General features: G+C 60.3%; 1 protein-coding gene across 1 annotated transcript in view; it reads right to left on the bottom strand.

Annotated features, from left to right (window-relative positions):
- Positions 1-5,839: 5,839 nt before the first annotated feature.
- USP36 (ubiquitin specific peptidase 36) overlaps positions 5,840-16,926 on the bottom strand; it is a 28,694-nt gene continuing 17,607 nt past the window's right edge. Inside the window, exons 10-20 of the mRNA XM_036269557.1 lie at positions 16,452-16,592; positions 15,809-15,909; positions 14,727-14,865; positions 12,320-12,970; positions 11,583-11,710; positions 9,315-9,884; positions 8,847-9,055; positions 8,086-8,187; positions 7,403-7,518; positions 6,893-7,047; positions 5,840-6,632 (exon numbers count right to left, since the gene is read on the bottom strand). Of these exons, the coding sequence (XP_036125450.1) occupies positions 6,916-7,047; positions 7,403-7,518; positions 8,086-8,187; positions 8,847-9,055; positions 9,315-9,884; positions 11,583-11,710; positions 12,320-12,970; positions 14,727-14,865; positions 15,809-15,909; positions 16,452-16,592 (2,289 nt within the window). The 3' untranslated portion in view covers positions 5,840-6,632; positions 6,893-6,915. The remainder of the gene's footprint in view (positions 6,633-6,892; positions 7,048-7,402; positions 7,519-8,085; positions 8,188-8,846; positions 9,056-9,314; positions 9,885-11,582; positions 11,711-12,319; positions 12,971-14,726; positions 14,866-15,808; positions 15,910-16,451; positions 16,593-16,926) is intronic.

Below are 16,926 nucleotides of genomic sequence, written 5' to 3'. Positions count from 1 at the left end.
GGATAACAACAACAAAAAAACAAACAAACAAAAAAAAGAAGGCCATGTGAAGAACTGGCAGAGATTGGAGTGATGTGGCCACAAGCCAATGGCCACCTGAGTCACCAGAAGTTGGAAAAGACAGAAAGGACCCTCCCCTAGGGCCCCCCTGGGGGGGGGGGGTGCACCCTGGCCACACCTGGGTCTCAGACTTGGGCCTCCGGAACTGGGAGAGAATCCTTGCTGTTGTTTCAAGCCATCCAGTGTGTGGGACTTTGTTAGAGCAGCTCTGGGAAGCACATAGCTTTTAAATTACAGGCCGTGTGCATGTATTACTATTCTGAATTAATTTTGAAATAAATATTGTTGCCCGGCCGGTGTGGCTCAGTGGTTGAGCGTTGACCCATGCACTAAGAGGTCACCGGTTCAATTCCCGGTCAGGGCACATGCCCAGGTTGTGGGCCAAATCCCCAGTGGGGGGCATGCAGGAGGTGGCCAGTCGATGTTCTCTCTCATCGATGTTTCTCTCTCTCTCTCCCTCTCACTTCCTCTCTCTCTAAAATCAATAAAGGAAAAAAAAATATTCTTTAAATAAAATAAAATATTGTTGCCCTGGCTGGTGTGACTCAGAGGTTAGAGCGTCGGCCTGCACACCAAGGGGTCTCGGGTTCAATTCCCAGTCAAGGGCACATATGTGGGTTGTAGGTTTGATCCCTGCCCCAGTCGATTGGCATCCAATTAACTGATGTATCTCTCTCACATCGATATTTCTCTCTCCCCCTCTCCCTTCCTCTCTCTCTGGAGTCAATGAAAAAAAAAAAAAGTGTCTTCGGTGTAGATTTAAAAAATAATAATAAAAAAGAAAACGAATGATTTGTTTTGTTGCCTTTGTCCTCTCCCATCAGGATGAGAGGGGCAGCAGGGGTGCCGAGCAGGAGGTCAGGCTGCAGGTCCTCGGGCGAGGAGGCTGGGGTCCCCTCCCCACATGAGCACCGACACGCCCACGCCCTGGGTGCTGAGGAACAGGCAGGGGAAGAAGAGCTGAGAACACAACATGGAGGAACTCGGGTCCCCGTGCTGCTGGGGCCAGCAGAGCCCCAGGAAACCACGACATCCTCCAAGGCTGCTGCCGACACAGAAGTCCACGCCACTTCCTCAGAAACCCCGCTCAAAGCTCGGCCAAGGCCAGGGGGCGGGTGGGAGGGGGAGCGAGGGCTGAAAACGCCTCCGGATGACTCCTGCTTCCCAGAAGGTCTTGGCCAGGCCTGCCGGCCATCACCTGTCCAGTCTTGGTGAAACCTGAGACCACGGTGAGACGGTGACAGGCAGGGCAGCGGCCCTCCTCCAAGCCAGCCTCTGGTCCCTCCCGGCAGGTGGAGTGGGCGACCAGTGCTCAGACAGGCGCTCAGTGCAGGCGTGCTCAATCAGTAGGAGGCCGTCAGGGCCTGACCCCCAGTCGGCAGGCTGCACCCCGGGGGAGCGGACGCTCAGGGGAAGAAAGGGTGCTTCACGTGAGCGAGGAAACCACACACCACATCGCTCACGCAGGCCGAGATTGGGGCATTGTCTGGCTTTGAAAGCCCCCAGATTTTATTTTGCTAAAGCTTGCAATTTCTTCTGTGTGAGTGGCACGGAAAGTCTGTCTGCAATGGAACTTGATTGTATCCAGCTGCCACCAACTGTTCCCAAGCTGCGCAAACGACAGCTGGCCACGTGCCACCCAGTTCAGGCTTTGTCAAATAGAGGAGTGAAAAAATAAATAAAGAGGGGGTGGGGGGTCAGGGGCTCCGGCTCAGAGAAGCAACGTCAGGGGCAGCTGGGGCAAGGAGAGTTTCTGAGGCAGTGACAAGGATGGGGGAAGGGGCTGGCGTCAGCTGAGCAGAGTCCAAACGCACGGTCAGGGCCACGTTCCGGATGCAGTTCCCCGGTTCAGTCAGGCAACAGGGACTTCCTGGGAGCCTGGGAGTACTGGGTCCTGCCGGGGACCATGGCCACTGCCATGGGAGGTATCTGCAGCCAGAAAGCAGCAGAGTAGTACATGTAAAAGGGGAGAAAAACTACATAAAATACGGATCAGCCCTGGCCGGTTTTGCTCAGTGGTTAGAGCATCGGCCTGCGGACCAGAGAGACCCGGGTTCGGTTCCCGCTAAGGGCACGTACCTTGGTTGTAGTTTGTCCCCAGCCCCAGGTTGGGGTCGTGTGGGTGGCAACCAGTCGATGTCTCTCTCTCACATCGATGTGTCTCTCTTCCCTCGTCCCTCCCTCCCGCTCTGTGTGAAGATAAATGCAAAAATGTCCTCGGGTGAGGATAAAACAAAAAAATGCAAAAAACACGGATCAGCCCTGGCTGGTCTGGCTCAGCGATAGAGCGTCGGCCCTCGGACCAATGAGTTGTGGGTTCGATTCCGGCCTAGGGCACGTACCTTTGTTGCTGTTCGTCCCTGGCCCTTGTCAGGGTCGTGCAGGAGGCAACCTGTCAATGTGTCCCTCTCATGTCAATGTCTCTTTCTCTCCCCCTCACACTCTGTCTGAAGATAAATAGAAAAATACCCTCCGGTGAGGATTTAAAAAAACAGTAATAAAAAAACAAAACACGGATCATTTCTAATACCCTAAAGGTGAAGAACCACATCAAGGCACCTTTCAACAATCCCAACTGTTAGCACAGGGCTGGCGGTTGCCGCTTTGACTCAACAAACACACGTGCGTGTCCTACGTACGCACTTTTAAAAAAAAATGTAAAGCTTAACAATTTAATACTTAGTTTTTAAAATCTATCTTTACTGTCATAAGTATCATAGATGTCCCTCCATTCTCCCCTCATTATGTCCATTGGTTACGCAAATGTGCAGGTAAGTTCTTTGGTTTCTCTCTCCGCACCCCAGACCCCCGCCCTCTGAGGCTGTGTCCCCTGCTTCCCCGACACACTTTCCTTAGCAAGTACTTGCCACGTTCTTAGGTTCCACATGTTGACATCTGGTGCAGCCACGGCGAGCGGCCACCTACCCACACACCTGCAGGCTGCCCGCAGGACGGCCCCTCTGTGGCCACACTGCTTGCACTGGCTGCCACGGGTATTATGGGCTGGGTCCTACCACTTCTTCCCATCACCATCCTCTGAAACCGACCAGAGAACCACCAGTGAAAACGAGCCCCCAGACACCCAGTGTGGGAAGGAGGACAGTCACAGTCACTTCAGCCTGACCTCTGGGTGTCACAGAGCAACTGCAGAGGTGATGGAACCTGTCCGAACCCCCGCGCTGACTCTCGGCAGACCCGACTGGAACAGGGCCTTGCCCTCAGTCTGGTCCTCGCTCCACGGGGAGCCGGGACCCCAGCCTGATGCCAGCTGGACCCTGCCTTCACCCTACGCAGTGGTTCTCTGCCTTCCTAATGCCGCGACCCTTCAACACAGGTCCTCGTGTTGGGGGACCCCCAACCATAAAATTATTATTTGTTAATCCTCACCCGAGGACATTTTTCCATTTTTTGTTCAGATAGAGAGGGAGGAAGAAAGAGAGAGAAACATCGATGTGAAAGGGACACATCGAGTGGCTGCCACCCGCATCACCCAACCAGGGCCAGGGACAAACTGCAACCGAAGTACGTGCCCTTACAGGAACCGAACCTGGGTCTCTCTGGACTGCAGGCCGACGCTCTAACCGCTGAGCCAAACCAGCCAGGGCCATAAAATTATTTTCATTGCTACTTCATAACTGTAATTTTGCTACTATTATGTCTTAGGCGACCCCTGAGAAAGGGTCGTTCTATCCCCAAAGTGGTTGCGACCCGCAGGTTGAGAACCGCTGCCTTAGAGCCTGCTGTGGGCAAAGGCTGTTCAGAGTAAGCACGTTCCACACCCGTGTCCGCGGTTCCCAGGTGCCCGCCCGGACGGAGCCCGCCGCGCGGCAGGGCCCCCAGGTGCCCGCCCGGACGGTGCCCGCCGCGCGGCGCGGCCCCCAGGTGCCCGCCGCGCGGCGCGGCCCCCAGGTGCCCGCCCGGACGGAGCCCGCTGCGCGGCGCGGCCCCCAGGTGCCCGCCCGGGACGGAGCCCGCCGCGCGGCAGGGCCCCCAGGTGCCCGCCCGGACGGAGCCCGCCGCGCGGCAGGGCCCCCAGGTGCCCGCCCGGACGGAGCCCGCTGCGCGGCGCGGCCCTCAGGTGCCCGCCCAGGACGGTGCCCGCTGCGCGGCGCGGCCCTCAGGTGCCCGCCCGGACGGAGCCCGCTGCGCGGCGCGGCCCTCAGGTGCCCGCCCGGACGGTGCCCGCTGCGCGGCGCGGCCCTCAGGTGCCCGCCCGGACGGAGCCCGCTGCGCGGCGCGGCCCTCAGGTGCCCGCCCGGACGGAGCCCGCTGCGCGGCGCGGCCCCCAGGTGCCCGCCCGGACGGTGCCCGCTGCGCGGTGCGGCCCCCAGGTGCCCGCCCGGACGGTGCCCGCTGCGCGGTGCGGCCCCCAGGTGCCCGTCCCTGCTGCACGGCACGGCCCCCAGGTGCCCGCCCGGACGGAGCCTGTTGCGCGGCCCCCAGGTGCCCGCCCGCACAGCTCCAGAGGGTCTGCGTCACGAAGAGCAGCGGCTGCACCTTACTGACGGGCCTGCACCGGGGCGTGATCTGCTTAGGGTTTGTTGTCTTGCAAGACTGGCTCACTGGAGGCTGGGGAACTGGTTAGACTGTTCGAGTCCAGCAGAACCGGGTGGCAGAAATCCAAACATATTTCAGTAGAAAATCCAAGCAATACGCCTGAGGGCAGTGGTGCCGTCTCTGGTTTCCTCCAGGGGTCCTCACTGATCATCACCCCAGCTCAGGAGGTGAATGTACCCTTCATACGCCCGAACAAGTCTTTCCCTTTTATTCTCAGCTGGGACCTGCTAGACGTTCCCAGCAGAGCTGACGGCCCGTCCCACTCACCGGCAGGTGACCTGCACGTGCAGAGGACAACCTGCTGGTGGAAGTGAAGAGAAGACTGGGGTTGGGATCTCCCCTTTTAAAAACCAAAGGGAAAGAAACAAGACATAGGCAGGACTCACAAAACCTTGTTATTTTATTGCACCAAAATCTTGGCAACCTCGGGGCTCCCCGGCCCCCGGAGTGGAGGTACAGAGTGCGGGGCGCAGAACTCAGAGGCAGCAGTGGCCGAGACACCTGACAGGCAGCCCCGCCTACAGACTCTGGCCCCACCCCCCACTCCAGACACAAAGTTAAATCAAAGCCAGATTCTACGTCAGCCCAGTGCCGCTACTATAAAAGCCCTACTATTCACCTATGTTTATATATGTACATGTCACCTACAGCTTGGACTGGTTTCTGGGACTGCCCCTCCCCATCTGTTTGGCCGATGAGGATGAGGAGGAGGGCTTGTCTCTAATAAACGCTGTCTCGAGTCAGGCTGGGGCTCAGCACTGCCCACGGCATCGAGTCCATTCCCTCAGGAAGGCTCACAACTACACTGTGGGGAGGAAGGCCGTGACCAGGGCCAGGCCCGCGTCCCTGAACAGTGTGCCAACGGCCGAGGCCAGGCCCGCGAAGAGCGAGGGCTCCGGCCGGCGTCCACACAGCCCGCTCGCTCTCTCTGCGGGGGCAGCAGCCGCCCCAGTGTGGTCACGGTGCCCCCCACGTCTCTAAAGAGAAAAGGAACACAGGAGGGAAAACGATGACAAGTCAGCCCGCTTCCCCACCAGAGACCCTGGAGCAAGGACAAGACCGCTGAGCGGAGAGGCGCGGGCCAGACCAGGGCACCGGTCAGCCTCCGGCCGGGAGCCTGCTGAGGACGGTGCCACAGCCCGTGGCCCAGCTCCACGTGCGGCGCGCCCGGAGGGAGCCAGACGCACGCCGAGGGGCGACTTCCAGGGTTACTCCGACACCCTCTACCACCGGGGCGTTTGTGTTTTGTCTGGAAGATGTACCCTGACTGAGGAGTCCCCAGGATTATTAAGTTGCAAGTTCACAGGCACAGCTTGAGCGAGACAAAAGCGACCTCCTGGGGTTCGCGGGCACCGGCCTGGGGAGCACGCACGGAGCACGCCACAGCCCTGCGCCGGGAGGAGCGGCCGGCCAGCCGCAGGGATGGCAGTGACCGGCTACGTTGGCAGCACAATAAGGGCGCGCTCTGCCCCAAGGCCAGCCCCTGGGTAAGGACACGGGCACTGCAGCCGCAGGGGGAGGTCCGGGAGGTGCCCTCAGCCGAGCAGCCGCCCGATGAACACCCCAAACAGCCGTTCCTGGAGAGGGTCCAGTTCCCTGCAAGGGACAGGTGCACTGGTGGGCAGCCTTGGGCTCTGGCTTCGGAGGGGAGACAGGTAAGGCAGACAGAGCCCCGCGGAGGGGACAGGGAGGGGCAGGAGGGCAGTGCCAGCCACCAGGAGCAGGTGAGGGACGGCTCGCCGAGAAGAGCAGCCAACCACACGGCCACCCCAGGGCGCTCGACTGACAGCGTGGCCGCTGTCCTCCCCTGCTGTCCAGCCTGGCCGCCGCCGCCCAGGCCCCCGCTGGTGCTGCTGTCTCTGCGTGTCGCTGCAGTTTGTCAGAGGTCCTGATCCACAGGAGCCGAGTGTCTGCGTGCCACCTCCCGCGGCAGGCCCACGGTGCAGGGCCTGGAGGGGACCAGCCAGGAGTCCACACGGACAGCTCCCAGGAGGCAAAGCCCCAACTCCGTGAGTCTGTGGAGCAAACAACAGTGTTCCTGACAGAGCAAGGACACCCTGAGAGTCCCTGTACCCACCCTCTGGTGCGTGTCCAACAGGGAACCACTCGGGGCGGGAGATGGAGTGGGAAGCGGCACAGTCCTCCTCCGTGAGTGACCACTGTGAACGCCCACACGCCATACCACCCGCACACCACACTGGCTCGTGTGCACACTCACACGCACGCGCGCGCACACGCACTCACATGCACGCGCGCACACACACCCGCACCCTACCCGATCTATCTCACGGCAGCGGCTCAGCGGCGGTAGCTGAGGCTGGCGGCCTTGGCTGGATGAGTCACAGACCAAAAGTTCCTTCTATTCTGAAGTTTCTGGAAGGCGTTAAAGTTTCTTCTCTTTTCTCTCTTGAATTTCTTAATTTTCTTTTCCTATATCGAAGATCACAGGTGTCACAATTGTCAAAGAAGGCCGTCCCTGGTCCCAGTGGCTACTACATGGGACATGACCCTCAATGCACCATGTAACCAACACTCACTCCTCCCGTGGCCTGTGGGAGGCCACCACGGTCCCCACACCCCCCACCTCACTGATGGCGGACAGAAGCAACCAGGGACCATGCTCTGCCCGGGGTCACACTGAAGCAGCCAAGCAGCCCCTGAGCCGGGCACCTGGCTCCAGTCTGGACCTCAACTACTTCGAACCGCCCGAAAGTCAAGCCCTCCCTGACCTGCCCGAGGCCGAGCTGCTCCGAGGGCCCCAGCCCACGGTCTCGGTCACACGTACCTTCCCACGATCGAACTCTTCATCCCAGAAGTCCATCACCGTGGCGGCGCGGGCCAGTCTGCTGTCTCGAATAGCGTCCTGGCTGACAGCCGACACCTCACCACCCCACGTCAGAACTACAACAGACACGTGATTGTTGGCACCTCCACATTCCCTGCAACCCCGATTAGCCTTTTTAAAAACGTCACTTTATCGGGGTTACACCGGTTAACAAAATTACGTAGGTGCTAAGTGTACCGTTCTATGACACATCTGTGCATGGCCCAGCCCCCAAGTCAAGTCTTCTCCATCGTCACCCCTTACTGTCTCCCACCCCTCACAAAGTGCCGGTGTTTTAAACCCACAGCCTCATCTGGAAAGCCCTCCCGTTCTCTCTCCAAGTCTAATGTATGAAAGAAGCTGCGAGTCAGAACTCACACTCGGGTGCTGGGTGAGTGTTTCCTCCCCGCTCCCGGCCTGGCCTGCTCTCTCCTGCCCCAGACCCAGGGAGACTCTGCTCTGGGTCCTGCCAGACACCCACCCCCGCCGCAGGGACCCGGGCCTGACCTCTGTGCAGGGGCTGTGAGGTCGAAGAGGACTATTCAGACCTCTCCCGTCCTCAAAGCCAGAAGACCCCAGGCGCACCAGGACCCACTCGGACGCCTCCACCCCCACCAACCGAACGCCCAGGCTCCAGACAGCACCTCTCTTCCCGTAGGCCTTGTCCGACGAGTGCTCGAGCAACTCCCAGACCACGTCGGAGCCGCGCTCCTCGTCCCAGGACACCGGGGGAGCCTGTCCCAGCCCTGCGAGCACACACACACATAAACGTATGTTTAAAACACCACCGAGGAAGCCCGGCTGGGTAGCTCCGTGGGGTACAGCATCGTCTTATGTGCCAAGGTTGCAGGTTTGAGCCCACGGTCAGGGCACGTATAAGAATCAGTCAATAAAGGCACAAGGAAGGGGAACAGCAAACCCACGTTTCTCTCTCTCTTCCGCTCCTGGAATCAGTGAGGAAGACCACCCACCACCGAGGAAACGCCCACCCCTCACTCCGAGTAGAGCTCCGTGTGCTCAGCCCCTGCTGTAAAGGTCCAGCCCGGCCGGTGTGCTCAGCGGTTAGAGCATCAGCCTGCAGACGAGGGAGTCCTGGGCTCGATTCTGGCCAAGGGCACGTACCTCGGCTGCAGTTCGTTTGGGGTCGTGCGGGTGGCAACCAATCAATGTCTCTCTCTCACGCTGATATTCCCCCCCCAGAAGATAAACATAAAGATATCCTTGGGTGAGAATTAAAAACAATAACAGTAACAAATAATAATGATAGAGAAGGTCTAAAAGGGAGCTCTCCCCGCCAGACAAGGGGCCGGCCATTCAGTCCCCTGCAGGAGGTGGCCCAGCCCTGCTCCCGGCTCGGTGGCCTGCGCAGCCCCCTCGCCCCGGGCCCCTCCCTGCCCGGGCGCACCTGTGCGGCCCCCAGGACCCTGGCCGCTGACAGCAGGCACAGGGCTGCTCCCAGGGGCGGCGGGGCCCCCCTGCCTCCCGGTGCTCCAGCCTTCAGGGAGCTCCTCCCCGTCTCCCCGCCACGGCTCCTGCTTTCTCTCTCTCTTCTCCTTTCTCCTTGGAGTCGCTGCCGTGTGCTCCGGCTCCACGGCGTCCGAGGGAGAGAAGCCCCTGGGGAATCAGTCAACAGTCAGCTCCGGCAAACCAAGCGTGAGACAGCCCTCCCTTCAACTGCACATACCACAGCCCTGCAGTCACCCCAAGAATCACCCCGAGTCTGGCCCCAGGGTACAACAGGCTGGCTGTCCGTGCCGCAGCCAATCACGGGGGCGCTGGAGCTCCTGCCAGGAGAGCCCCCCAGAGGGGTGTGGCCGCCCTCGCTGCCAGTCGGCAGCTGCAGGAAGGCAGGCTGCCCACCCCTCGCTCTCACCTGTGCCCCGGTGGCTCCTGGTGGCAGCAGGCTTCTCCCTTGAGGCCCTGCACCCCCTTCCTCCGCCTCTTCTTGTTCACGTGGGGGCCGTCTGCCCTGCACCCCGCTTGCCAGCCGTTCACCAGGCCCTGGCCATTCACTGGCTGCTGTCCACCCTCTTCCTCCGCTCGGGCCGCCGGCGGCTCCACCCGGCCCTCCTCCTTGCGCTCAGGGTGCCCGTGCTGCCCCTCCTGCGGGGGGCAGGTGTCCGAGTCCCCTGAACGCTTCCGCTTCTTCCTCCTCCTCTTCCCAGGAGGGGCCACTGCTTCCCCGACCTCTGGGCCCGGGCCCTGGACCTCGCCCAGGCGCTTCCTCTTCCTCTTCTTGCAATGGCCCTGGGGGGGCTCGCTGGCCTCTGGCAGCTGGTGCGGAGGGGCCCAGAAGCCCCCGTTGACCTGAGGCAGGGGAGCAGAGGCAGAGTTCGGGGGGCCGGGCATCCTGAGAGCCTGGGGGCTGCTGGGGAGCGTGGCGGAGTGGGGGCCGAGGGGGGGCGTCAGGTGGCTGGAGGGTCTGGGAGCAGGCGGAACAGCCCTGTGAGGACAGGCAGGCAGTGAGGACAGCCGTTCCGAGGCGCAGCCCACCCTCAGCCCCCTCCCTCCTGCGAAGGATCACCCCTAGGAATTTCAGATCACATAAACTACACCCAAATTAAATCGACGGGCTAACGATGAATTCAGATCTACTTAAGATAAAGTTAACAGCAATCATTCCATCCCTCTGTTTCCTGCAACCAAGCAGCTCAAAGTATTTCTGCAAACTCTAATGTTCTTTTTTTTTTAATTCACACCCAAGGACATTTTTGCATTTATCTTCAGATAGAGCAGGAGGGAGAGAGGGAGGGAGAGAGAGAAAGAGAAACATTGATGTGAGAGAGACACATCAACCGGTCGCCACCCACACGACCCCAACCAGGGCTGGGGACAAACCACAACCGAGATACGTGCCCTTAGCGGGAACCGAACCCGAGACTCTCTGGTCTGTGGGCTGACGCTCTAACTGCTGAGCCAAACCGGCCAGAGCAAATATTCTTAACTTTCGACACAAACATGTTGAGAGAACAGCTGCACGGAGCACACATAGATTTCCAACCTCCGCGAGTCTCAGATACTCAGGCCGAGGGAGGGGCCCAAAAGAAAGGCTACCACCGGCCTGCACATCTTCAACTATCCTTCTCCTTGGCTATTTGGGGCTCAGGGCAAAAGGTTTTGCAGGTGGCTGATGTGGCAACCCAGTGAGCCAGGGACGGGTGCAGAGCCAGGCTGGGTTGGACTCTGACCTCCGTCCTGCTTGCTGTGTGACCCCGGAAAGGTAACTTTACTCTCTGAGACGTTCCCACCTGTAAGTGACTGATCAGAATGCCTGTCTCAAAGGGTCACTGAGTGAACAAAACTGTCACTGTCGCCATCCACACCAGAACAAGCTGCGGTGCTCATGCAAACGGGCCTGCGCCTCATGAAAGTGAAAGTAGAAACAACTACCCGATTAACGTCTTGAGTGTTTAAGGACCTGCCACGTGCAGATGTGCTGTGCTAGTGACATGGCGTGGACGTGAGGGCAGGCAGGCCTCGGCACTGGGGAGGGGACCCACAGAGTGCCCCCCCTGGGGGCACATCCGCCCCACAAACACCAGCCTCACCTCCTACCTTCCTTCCTCCCTCCCTCCCCAGCTACCAAAGGCCTTTGGCAGCCACGTCAGACAGCCATTCATCAGAGCTTCTCAGCTTCCTGCCACTCCACACACTGCAGATGAGCAGAGCAGTGCAGCAGGCTGGAGGGGGGCTGGCCTGGGGGGAGGGCCCCTGTGGGGGCCGGAGCTCCGGCAGCACACAGAACGGTGCCCCTGCTGGAGAAGCCCTCTCGGAGTGGGCGGTGCAGGACAGCACCCTCCTGAGGCTCGGGCTACAGACACAGCCCACCCCACTCAGAGACGAGCCGGGAAGCCAAGTCCCAGGACTGGACCCACTGGGGTCTGTCTGGAGCTCCCGCCCTTCTCTCTTCCGGTGCCTGTCCCGGGTGGGGGAGGGCTCCTGGCACACCCGTCACCACAGCCGGAGAGTGAAGACAGAAGGACAGGGATCAGGGCTGCAGAGCGGACGCCTCCGAGCAGCCGCCCTCCTGGAGCAGGTGGAGCGAACCCGGTGCAGACAGCGCCCGCACCTGCCCGCCGCACACGGCCTTCCTGCGGACCTCGGGGAGAAGCGGCCGGCCCGGGGCCAGAGCCCAGCTTACCTGGCGGCACCGGCAGGCCGGGCACGGGCGACGGCGGGGTGGGTGGCTCTCCGGGGGCAGGTGAGGTCGGAGAGTGGTGGGAAGGGAGGCGCACGGTCAGTGCCGGTGGCCCTCCGCAGGGTGCTGGCCTGCAGTTATTGACATAAATAAAAACTTGGTGGTCTAAAAAAGGTTGCCGTGTGTGGAGAGGAAAAGTAAATGTAAAAAACAAACAAACAAACAAACAAACAAACAAACGAAAATGAGTCCAGAAAGCAGGATGAGGGGACAGGAGAAAAAAAGGGGGAAGCGAGGGGTGGGGGTTGGTAGAAGAAGAATCAGAAGTGTTTTTGGTTAGAAACAAAAAGGAAAAAAGGAAGGATATTTCAACAAAAGCCCGAGCACAGCCATCCACCGTGGAGCTTTGCTACAGAGGTGCCCGTGCCCGTGTCCTGAGGACGCCCGAACCCGGAGCTCCCCGCTGAGCCCAGCCCCCCGCCCTCCCTCTGGGGCTGCTTCCTCCACAGACAGAAGGAAGACCCGCTGCCCCCCCCGCCCCACGCCCCCAGTCTTCATCAGCTACATGGAGCGACCCCGGGAAATGAGAGTTCCCTGACCCGCCTCACCCCAGGGCAGCCCTTCGGATCTGCGGTGCCCAGGAGGGCTAAACAACCTGCTCCCCCAGATCCGGGGAGGCCCAGGGTCCCACTCCCCCAACCAAACCTCGCGACCCTCCCCAGTGAGACTCCCACACGCACCTTCTTGGCAGAGAGGGCTAGTTTCTTCGCTGGCGGAGGAGACATGGTGTTTGTGGGCTCGGTGGCGGTACTGCCCAGGCCAGGGCACCGCGGCTTCACCGCCTTCGCGTCCTCGCCGTTCAGCAGGGCCCTGGGCGGGCCGGCGGTGGAGGTCCTTCCCTGAGAATCACAGCAGCGGGCGGCTCCGCTCCTGGGGGGTGGGGGCGCCTGGGCGTGCTCGGGGCTGGAACTGCTGGAGTGCCCCCCGTCGAGGGTGAGGCCCTCAGGCCCATGCCCACTGGCAGTCGATGTGAGTGGGAGCCTGGGTGAGGTAGAGAGGACAGCGGCCCTGCCATCCCAGGAGCCTGGCCTATGGCGGTCACACCTGCTGCCACTCGGGCCGCTGGCACCGTGGAACCCCTGAGAAGTTTTGAGGGGCGGGGAGAAGTGCTGTAGGGGAGCCGACTTCTTGACTTTCTTTCCAGGCTCGTCCAGGATGGTTGGCAGGGGCGTGGGTGTTCTGGAGAGTCGGGGGAACGGGGACCCCAAGGGTGGCTTTGGAGAAACGTGTCCGTTCTGAGACTTCGGGCCGGACAGGAAGCCGTGTCTGGATACGGGCACCCCCGTCTCTTCCGCGGCCTGCAGCTTCCTCAGGGTCGTGGGGTCCGGTCTCTGGAAGACAGCGGCAGGGGCTGGATCAGAGGGGGCTCTCCCGGCAGCGAGGGCAGTGCGTCAGCGGCGGCGGCGCCCCGAGAGCAGCGGCACGCTCCTGGCCACGCAGCAGCCTCGCCCACGGCGCGCCCACAGCCACCTTCACTGCGACCGCACTACGTTCTCATCTCGACGTGAGAAACAGCAAAAAGTCTAAAGGAGAACAGCTGCCACAGTTCCACCATGCAGACGTGACACTGATGACCTACTGGTGCCTTCTCCTCTGGGCTTTTCTGCCCGCTTTGGCCGCTGTGGGGGAACCGGTCCCTTTTCCTGGATCCCTAACTTATGCTCAGTAAAGGTCTGGAGCATTTGACCAGCCACCATCTCATCCGTGGAGAGTTTACTAAAGCCACATTGTCCCCAGTTGTTCCTGGAATTAGCCCCAACACAGGAAACCCTCCCCTCCCCCTTCACAGGCCCAGTACCATCTCCACCCGGTGCCTAACCCACCGGTGTTTGCACACCGCCCAGGGCCCGCACGGAGATGTCGCCCATCGGCCCTCCCGATCACTTCGCAGTCTGCGAGCCTGCGCTCACAGGCGGTTTGCTGAGCGAACAGGGAAAGACTGGGTGTTTGCACACCGCCCAGGGCCCGCACGGGGATGTCGCCCATCACGGCCCTCCCGATCACGTCGCAGTCTGCGAGCCTGCGCTCACAAGTGGTTTGCTGAACGAACAAGGAAAAGACTGGGTGTTTGCACACCGCCCAGGGCCCGCACGGAGATGTCGCCCATCACGGCCCTCCCGATCACGTCGCAGTCTGCGAGCCTGCGCTCACCAACGGTTTGCTGAACGAACAGGGAAAAGACTGGGTGTTTGCACACCGCCCAGGGCCCGCACGGGGATGTCGCCCATCGGCCCTCCCGATCACCTCGCAGTCTGCGAGCCTGCGCTCACAAGCGGTTTGCTGAACGAACAAGGAAAAGACGGGCTCTGTTCCCGTATGAGCACTCCGTGCCCACCCCTTAGATAAGGAACCGCTGGGCCGTGCACACGTCCGCGGACAGGCTGCAGGCCCACGAGCTCTATTTGTCTGGCTCCCGTCACGCCAACACCGGCACCCTCTGCATGGGGACGGGGTGACTTTAAGTCACTCGAGTGAGTCCCGTACATCGCTCATCACTTTGTCAGTAGTGAGCTCAACTTTTTCAGTAGGAAAGTTCAAATACAAACAAAAATAACTTTGAGAGTATTTCCCAATTGTTAACATTGTGCCACATTAGCATCCTCACCCTCTCTCCTCGATAAGTACATGTGCCTAACCACTTGAGTAAATTTAGACACAATACTTTTTCACCCCTAAATAAGTGCGTGCGCTGCTAAGAACAAGGGTGTTCTTGTAACCCACCCACAGTGCGTGATCACGTCGGAAACCAACACTGGGGACACCCTCACTCCACATGTGAGCACCGACCTCCCGCGTGCCTCCGGCCAAGGGTCTGCGCGAACCCGTCGCCGTGCTCTGCGTGGCAGCTGGTCTGAATCGGACACAGTGCGACCGAGTGTCATGTGCTGTCATCACTGTCCCTTCCTCCTGCTCAGCCAACGTCAGCTGACGACCAACTTAAGCGAGAACATGGACTAAAACAGGACAGGCTGCCTGCCTCTCCGACCATCGGGCCAAGTCCCCAGCCTGCAGAGCTCCGGGCTCCACGACCCCACGGGCGCTGCGTGCCGGTGTGCTAGGCAAACGCCCATCCTCTGGAAGAAGTACCTTTCCGGTCAGCGGGGATGACACGGTCCCATTGCTGACATTCTTCTTGCCGTGGTCAGGAGCCACACCAGGGCGGCCGGAGAGAGAGGAGCCTGTCCTGGAGACGGGGCCCTCAGGACTCTTCTTGGAGCCTGGAATTCTGCTGAAGAAAGAAAACAGGTCAGGGATTCTCTTACTAACGTTACAAGTCATTACAGAAACTCAGTGTGAGAAGGAACAAGAACAAACCCAAGTCAAGGTTACAATTCCATTAAAAAAGGTCAGTGTGCCCGGCTGGTGTGGCCCAGCGGTTGAGCGTCGACCCTGCACCAAGAGGTCACTGGTTCGATTCCCGGTCAGGGCACACGCCCAGGTTGTGGGCCCGATCCCCAGTGGGAGGCAAGCAGGAGGCAACCAATCGATGCTTTTTCTCATCGATGTTTCTCTCTCTCTCCCCCTCTCCCTTCCTCTCTCCCTAAAATCAATAAAAAAGAAAAAAGGAAAAGGCAGAAACAGCCAGAGAGAACCTCGACCCTCCGATGTGTCTCTCTGAAATCCCACTTTGCTGTCACACCCACGTGAAGTTGTCACGTAGCCTCAGGGATCTGCTCAGTGTACACGGAGAGCAGTCATAGCTGGAGCTCTTCCAAGACGGGTCTCCATTTATCAGAAAGCAGAGACCCCTCGAAACGTCAAACACACGCGGCAGAGCACGTGTGAAGCTGCAGAGGCGCCTCCAGTCTCCACGCTCTCCTACCTCCAGGTCGGGGACAACCAGCCCCAGGAAAAGGCACCGCCCCAGGGGCTCTGCTGCAGCTCCCCCCACGTCCCTGCCCCCCTGGTCACTGCCCGGGGAGCAGGCACACTGGCCAGCCAGCGCCTGACGGGGCAGTAAGAGAAGGGGTAACTTCCCCGCGATGTTCACAGTCACCTCGATGGGGGCAGACGGAACTCCGCTCTGACCTTCCCTGAGACTCTGGAACCCACTCAACAGCCGGGTGGAGGGTCTAAAGCGTCCCTCCCGGTGGACAGCCACACCCACGGCTGGCGGAAGGGGCGGAGTCCCGGGTGGGGGCGCGGGCAGCGCGGGGCGCGGGCATTACCGCAGGTAGAAGAGCACGTAGGCCTGCTGGTTCAGAACCACCTGGATGTTGCTGGAATGGACCAAGGAATCGTTCATCTGGTACCACTGCCCGTTGCTTGCCTGAAGCGGCACAGGTGAGGAGACAACAAAACCCAAACGTTCCATAAGCCTTACTTTTTAAGAAGGGAACAGAACATCCGCTATTAATTGCCAGACACATCAAGGGCTACTGCACTGGCAACGCCTCTGCGTTAGGATGTCTAACTTGGTCTAACTGAACGGGACCCCATGGTGAGCTCCGAGGCCCCTTCTTCCTGGTGCCAGCCCCCAGCTTTCCTTTCTGAGGGACATCTCAGCAGCTCTGATCAGCACAGTGTCTCCCACCCACGTCGGGCCTCCCGAGGGGTGTCCGGGTTTCTAGGGCCAGGACCCTGGGAGCAGCCCCCTCCAGAGCCTGGTCACGAGTCCAAGAACACCGCAGATCTCGGCAGGACGGGTACCCGTCTCTGCTCCACACACTGAGGCCACGCTGGGTGGGGCCCGAGCGCCACCACAGAACAGATGTGCCGCACGCACAGGCCACCTCCGCACGCGGACGAAACGCCTGCCATGCCCCAGGGCTAGGACCCCCTCTACCACCTCGCTCAGGCACAGCCACTCACCTTCACGTAGCAATAGTAGTGGCCGGCGTGGCAGCTGTAGCCCGAGTGGACCAGGACCGCGTACAGCCCGTACGTGACAGGCTCACCGTGGCTCTGTGACATGTACGGGCGGATGTTCAGGAATTCCGGGTAGCCCACGTCCTGTTGGAAAGGCCAAGAAAAAAGGCCAAGATTTGCCACTGAGTCAGGGCCACTAGAGACACAGACTTCGGCTGGCCGTGAACAATGTCCCTTAGTCCAGGACTGCAAAGCCACAGGCACGACGTGTGTCCTTTCTGAACCAGGGGAATCGCGCTTCCTCTCCCTCCCCAGACCCAGAGCAGGAGGAACCAGGCCCGCGCTGTTCTCAGAAGCAAGGTGCTGGCGCCACACACCAAGGCTGCATAGTCACATTTTAACTGAGGGGATCAGAGCAAAGTCACGTCAAAACTTATTTCAGAAGCTGACAGTTTCTTCATGGGACAGTCTTCTAAAC

This window comes from Molossus molossus, unplaced genomic scaffold, assembly GCF_014108415.1.
Source record: "Molossus molossus isolate mMolMol1 unplaced genomic scaffold, mMolMol1.p scaffold_m16_p_19, whole genome shotgun sequence".
In the NCBI taxonomy this organism is placed as follows: Eukaryota; Metazoa; Chordata; class Mammalia; order Chiroptera; family Molossidae; genus Molossus; species Molossus molossus.
This window is presented reverse-complemented; position numbering and strand designations above follow the sequence as displayed.